The sequence below is a fragment of the Carlito syrichta genome, unplaced genomic scaffold, assembly GCF_000164805.1.
Source record: "Carlito syrichta isolate Samal-C Ts95f unplaced genomic scaffold, Tarsius_syrichta-2.0.1 Scaffold248244, whole genome shotgun sequence".
In the NCBI taxonomy this organism is placed as follows: Eukaryota; Metazoa; Chordata; class Mammalia; order Primates; family Tarsiidae; genus Carlito; species Carlito syrichta.
Window position 1 is genome coordinate 160,851 of NW_007192340.1, and position 6,872 is coordinate 167,722.

The following is a 6,872-nucleotide window of genomic DNA, read 5'->3' on the forward strand; positions in this document are numbered from 1 at the left end:
GGCGCGGGTTTTTTTTTTTTTTTAAGAGACAGGGTCTCCCTCTGTTGCCCAGACTGGAGTACAGTAGTGTGATCATAGCTCATTGCCGCTTCAAACTCCTGGGCTTAAGCAGTCCTCCCACCCCAGCCTCCCAAAGCTCTGGAATTATAGGTGTGTGCCACTGTGTCCAGCTCAGTCTACTTATTTTTAATCTAAAAGATGAGCAGCAATAAGAATTCATAAAAATTCATAAAAATTCGGGCTTGGTGGCTCAGCCTGTAATCCCGCGCTTTGGGAGGCCAAGGTGTGTGAATTGCCTGAGCCCGCGGGTTCGAGACCCGCCTGGGCAGCTTGGCGAGACTTCATCTCTAAAATAAATTAAAAAATTAGCTGGGTGTGGTAGCGTGCGCTGGTAGTTCTGGCTACTTGGAAGGCTGAGGCGGAAGGATCTCCGGAGTCCAGCAGGTCGAGGCTGAGGTGGTCAGGAGCAGCCACTGCACTCCAGTCTGGGCGACAGAGTGAGACTCCAACTCAAAAAAAAAAAAAAAAAAGAATTCATAAAAAGCCATGTACTCTCTTGATATTTTTACTCCTTATTTGGCCAAGCAAGATAATCTTTTTTTTTTTTTTTTTTTCATTTAGAATTTCCCTCCGAGAAAAATAAGACTGAGCTTATTTTCAAATTTGGGACCTTTTGTTCTTGATGTTATCTGACAAAATTTTAATTGAAAAAAAAAAAAGGTTTGTTTTTATGTCAATTCACATCTACTGAGTTGACTAAAATCGAACCCCAAACTTGAAACTGGTTACAAGTCAGCGACTAGGATTAAACAAATCAGCACCAACAAAACCCACTATGAGAAATCATAAGTAGAAAAGGAAGGTTTTCTTTCTTGTAATTTACACCTCATTTTTCCAGAGTAATGAATTAAGGATGAGTTTGGCTCAAAAAAACTAGAATAGTTCTCTTCTGTTGCCTTTTTCAAATAAGAAACAACAAGAGTAGGCATTTTAAAGACAGTTTCTAGAGGATGCAATTTATGCAGAAACTTAACATTTTTAGCCTAGCAAACCTGCATTTGTTTTAATTTGGGATTCCATAAGGATCTTTTAGTGCTTTAAATCCCAAAGTCTCTTTTTTAAACTGAGCAAGAGGAGTTAGGAAACAAAAATTCCAGTCTCTAAAACCGACAAATTTATTGTATATATTTTGTCAACAGTCAGAAAGGCCAGCCTCATACAGAGTTGAAGTTATTATTTATATTCCAAGCAATAAAGCATGTAGGGAGTGAGGAGGATCAAGGTTGCTTGAATCGTATGGGTGAACTTTTGAGGAATCTTTTGCTTCATCTTAGACGTTTAGATGAAGTCATTTTTATAATTCATTTTAATTTCTATTATTCAAAAATATCCTTAGTTAATTAGGTCAGTTTTATTGTTTTAACCCAGGCTTTACCATAGCCATTTGGCAAGGATGAGCTAAATTTATCAAATATGTCGGTGTTCTAACAGGGCCATCAGTTTCTACCTGAATGTCTAGCTCCCACAAGTCAAGGCAGTTTTTACTTACAGCCAGGTGGAAGCCACAAAATAAGAAATCCCTTTCTATCTCATTCTTATACCACACTAACCTCTTTGAAGAATGAACGAGCCTTATTTTCTCTTTCCTGAAGAAACAAGATTTGACCTGGAGCCAAAACACTGCCCTAAATGATAATCATTAAATCCAAATCCTGTTGTCTGTGACAGGAGGCAATCCTTTCAAAGAATATCTGACATAATAATTAATCATAAACCATAACCTTATTTCAGCTTACTAAACTTAAAAGTAATATAGATTCAAAATATCCAAATACTCTGGCTTTGCTTAGCAGTCTCATTTCTAGTGAACAGTTGCCACAGAGCCCCAATAACCCATCTATATGGAACCCCTAAGGGTCGCTGAGTGCCCCTTGTGCTCTTCTTCTAGTTGAGAAACCCTACAAATGTGAGTTTTGTGGAAGGAGTTACAAGCAGAGAAGTTCCCTTGAAGAGCACAAGGAGCGCTGCCGTACATTTCTTCAGAGCACTGACCTGGGGGACACCGGTGAGTTTACGTAACACTCATTCCACACATTATTTAGTGAGCATCTATTGCCCTAGGGAGTAGGATACAAGTAAGTAAAAAGACCAAAACCTTGCCCTCGAAGAGTCTATGTTCTGATGAGGGCAGACAGATTACAAATAAAGTAAATAAGCAAACTGTATATTAGAAGGTAGTAAGTGCTCTTGAGAAAAATGAAGCCTGTATTGAGAGATAAGGGTGAGAGTTAGAGAAGGTTTCAGCAAGGCACATTTTAACAGACTTCTTAGCCAGGTATGAGCCCTGCAGATAACTGGGGAGCAGCAGGTGCAAAGGCCCTGGGGCACAAATTTGAACAAGTGTACATAGTCCTATGTTGCTAGAACAGAGTGCATAATGGAACATGAAGCCAGAGAAGAAATAGGAAACCAGTTCTTATCAGGCTTACAAAGACTGATAAGACTGGCTTTTACTCTGAGTGAAATTGAAAATCTTTAGAGAACTTTGAACAGACAGATGACATCACTGGGCAACTCATTTGAAAAAAATCTCTCTACTTGCTTTTGAGAGTAGATTGTATTTGGGACAATGTTGGAGACTGGGGAGTCCAGTTAGGAGGACATTGCAATAATTCAAGTAAGAGACTGGGCTTGGTGGCTCAACCTGTAATCCCGTGCCTTAGGAGGCTGAGGTGAGTGGATTGCCTGAGCCCGCGGGTTCGCAACCCACCTGGGCAAGCGAGACCTCATCTCTACAATAAATCAAAAAGTCAGCCGGGCGTGGTAGCGCGCACCTGTAGTTCCAGCTACTTGGAAGGCAGAGGCGGAAGGATCGCCAGAGCCCAGCAGGTCGAGGCTGCGGTGGCCGGGAGCAGCCACTGCACTCCAGTCTGGGCGACTGAGTGAGACTCCAACTCAAAATAAATAAATAAATAAATAAATAATAAATTTTTTTGAAAAGAGAGAATTATGATGCGATAGTGGTAGAGGTGGTAAGACGTGTTCTCTTCTATGGACCTTTTCGAGGTAGAGGCAACAGGATTTCCTACCAGGTTGATGTGGGATCTGATCAAGGGTGGAGCTGCCGTTTTCTGAGATGGCAGAGATGAAGGGTAGAGGAGGTTGGGAGTGACTAGGAAAGAGTCGCTTATAATTACAAGGATTTTCCAAACCATCATATCCTTGTCTTCTCATGTGGTTTGTTGTGAAACTTATATTTGGCTTTGGGGATTTCTTATTTTATTCAGTGATTTGCGTGAGTTGCTTACTGGCAATTGGTTAAAACACTAAAATGTTCTTTCATATCTCAAATGTAGTTTTATTTCCTTTTCATTCTTTAGTTGAAGCAGCCTGAAACTTTTTTGTGTCACATCTCTGCAGCTGTCCTTTGTCCCATCCAGTTGGCCATCAGTCTGGTTCTGCAGCTTGGGTCATCTGACATTTGTATTTGGTTACTTGAACCAATTGCTTATTTAAAATAGGTACGAATCCCTGTGGGATTTAGTTTTTTGACCTCAGTAGTTGCAGATGAATAGTTTGAAAACCCTAATGTAGAAAGATGACAAAAATATTACAGATATCATGTGAAACTCAGGAAAAGTGGAGTAGAAATAATATTTAAACTGCTCCCACTTTAAGAGGAAACTTTTGTTTTAGATAAAGCGTATTTTATGGTGTTAGGAGCTGGTCAACTGAATTCCGTTGGTTTGCACTGCTTCTGCTTTTTATCCTGATGACATCTTTCGTTTTATCAAGGAGTTGGATTTCCTCCTTATTTCTAAAGAGAAGTGTTTACTCCCTTAAAAAAATAAAATAAAATAAAAAACAAGCTGGGTATGGTGGCTCAGCCTGTAATCCCAGCACTTTGGAGGCCGAGGCAAGAGGATTGCCTGTGCCTGGGGGTTCGAGACCAACCTGGGCAACTTGGTGAGACCTCATCTCTACTATAAATCACAAAAATTAGATGGGCGTGGTGGTGTGCATCTGTAGTTCCAGTTACTTGGAAGGCTGAGGCAGAAGGATCATCTAAGGCCAGCAGGTCAAGGCTGCGGTGGCCATGAGTGTGCCACTGCACTCCAGCAGGGGTGACAGAGTAAGACGCCAACTCAAAAATAAAATAAAATGAAAATTAAAAATAAAATAAAACAAAAAATAAAAAACAAGCTAGGCATGATGGTACATGCCTGTAGTCCCAGCTGCTCAGAAAGCAATCTTCCCAGTTTGGGAAGATTGCTCAAGCCTAGGAGTTAGAGTCCAGCTTGGGCATAGTGAGACCCCCATCTCTAAAAAATAATAATAATAATAATTAATTTTTTAAATGAAATAAAATGGCTCACGCCTATAATCCCAGCACTTTGGGAGGCCGAGGTGAGAGGACCGCCTGAGCTCACGGGTTCTAGACCAGCCTGGGTAACTTGGCAAGACCTCATCGCTACAATAAATCAAAAAATTAGCCAGACATGGTGGCATATACCTGTAGTTCCAGCTACTTAAAAGGCTGAGGCAGAAGAATTGCCTGAGCCCAGCAGGTTGAGGCTGCAGTGGCCGTGAGCATGCCACTGCCCTTCAGCCTGGGCAACAGAGTGAGATTCCAACTTAAAAAAAAAAAAAGAAATAAAAATAAAACAAACCTAAAGCATGGGTTTTGACATCTTAAGCGACATGCTTCATGTTAGTCAGACAGTACTTGTCCAAGAACAGAATGTAGGCATCTTTACTTGCAGCTCCATATTTCAGATAACAGGCAAAGTTCTTACTGTGAGAAATTCCCAAGTTATGAAATTCCACTATATTCCAAGTAAAACCATTAATATTTAAAGCTAGAAGAATGAAAGAGAGCATCTGACCCTACCCATTTATTTTAGAGGTAAGCAAATGGAGACTCACCAAAACTCAGTGACTTATTTAAAAATCAGTAGCGCTTTAGTGTTTTTGTGATTAGCCGTATTTTTATGTTCAAAAATTGGAGATATAATTCACATACCATAAAATTCATCTTTTTAAAGTGCGAAGTTCAATCGTTTTTAGTATATTCATGAAGTCGTACAGTCATCGCCACGATCTAATTTCAGAACGTTTTCCTTATCCTCAGAAGCAGCACTGTGTTCATTAGCGCAGCAGGCCCCATTCCTCCATCCCTCAGCAACCACTAATCTGCTTTCTGCCTCTATAGATTTGCTGATTCTGGACATTTCATATAAATGGAATCATACAATCTGTGGCATTTTGTGTCAAGTTTCTTTCACTTAGCATGATGTTTTTGAGGCTCATCCATCTTGAAGCATATATCAGTACTTCATCCCTTTTTATGGCCAGATAATATTCCATTGTGTGGATTTACCACACTATCCATTCTTCATTCAATGAACATTTGGGTTTTTTACACTTTTGGCTTTATATATATATATATATATATATATATATTTTTTTTTTTTTTTGAGTCGTATTCTCATTCTGTCACCCAGGCTGGAGTGCAGTGGCATGCTCACAGCCACCGCAGCCTTGACCTGGGGGGCTCAGGCGATCTTTCCACCTCATCCTTCCAAGTAGCTGGAACTACAGGCATATGCCAAAATGCCTGGCTAATTTTTTGAATTATTGTAGAAACGAGGTCTCACCATGTTGCCCAGGCTAGTCTCGAACCCCTGAGCTCAGGCAATCCTCTCGCCTCCGCCTCCCAAATTGCTGAGATTACAGGCATGAGCTACCGCACCCGGCTGTTTAAATATTTTTTTAAAGGTTATACATAATCTGGTTCATAAGCGAAATTAGCAGCACACATACTAATAGAAACACACATAGGCATGTAAGTTGAAGTGCAGCGTAGTGTCTTGATTCTCCTGGAAGTAGGGAGAAATCAGTAAGCTACGCTCTCTGGACAGTAAGTTTAAAACTAATGATTTTGATGGAAGGTCGCCACCTTACTTCCCTTCCCTACAACCTTTTTTAGGAATTTCAAATTATAAAAAGTATCAGAAGTAATATTTTAACTATCTTCAGTAGTATTAGGTGATTCAGGAAATGCTGAAATACAGAGATTGAGTTAATTTGCATGTCATAGGGTGGTTTGATGGATGCATGCAACATACTTTAAGCCTTAGCAAAAAAATAAAGGGTTAACTAAGTCAGCAAGTTTTGATTTTCTTTTTAAACAAATATGTTGTAATGGTGGTTTCAGGTTACAAAATGTGTAAAGTCACAGCTTAATCAAGTATAAATACTGCATGTCAGTTGACATACTCTATCTTTTTTATTTCAAATAGTTCCTATAATTTTTTTTTTTTTTTTTGAGTTGGAGTCTCACTCTGTCACCAAGACTGGAGTGCAGTGGCCGCTCCCGATCACCGCAGCCTCGACCTGCTGGGCTACAGCGATCCTTATGCCTCAGCCTTCCAAGTAGCTGGAACTACAGTCGCGCGCTACCACACCCAGCTAATTTTTTTTATTTTATTGTAGAGATGAGGTTTCACCAAGTTGCCCAGGCAGGTCTCGAACCCGCGGGCTCAGGCAGTCCACTCACCTCAGCCTTCCAAAGCGCTGGGATTACAGGCTGAGCCACCAAGCCCGACTAGTTCCTATAATTTTTCCTGAGATCCATGGTGTAAATATTTACTCCAACACAAGCCAATCCTTTAACTAGTGCCACTGTTCTGTATATAGTTTCCATTTCTGTTTCCTTCTTAAAACTGGAAGTCCGTTGTGGACATAGTGTCTTATTCCAATATAGCTTATTCCAATATAGCTATCATATGCCTACAATAAATCAGAAAATGAGCCGGGCGTGGGAGCGCATGCCTGTAATTCCGGCTCCTTGGAAGGCTGAGGCGGAAGGA

The 6,872-nt window shown here is 40.5% G+C and overlaps 1 protein-coding gene across 1 annotated transcript in view; it reads left to right on the forward strand.

Moving 5' to 3' along the window:
• The window catches only part of LOC103253723 (zinc finger protein Aiolos-like), a 75,287-nt gene that overhangs the window by 60,531 nt on the left and 7,884 nt on the right, over positions 1 to 6,872 (forward strand). The window contains exon 6 of the mRNA XM_008051964.1: positions 1,949 to 2,065. Within this exon, the coding sequence (XP_008050155.1) occupies positions 1,949 to 2,065 (117 nt within the window). The remainder of the gene's footprint in view (positions 1 to 1,948; positions 2,066 to 6,872) is intronic.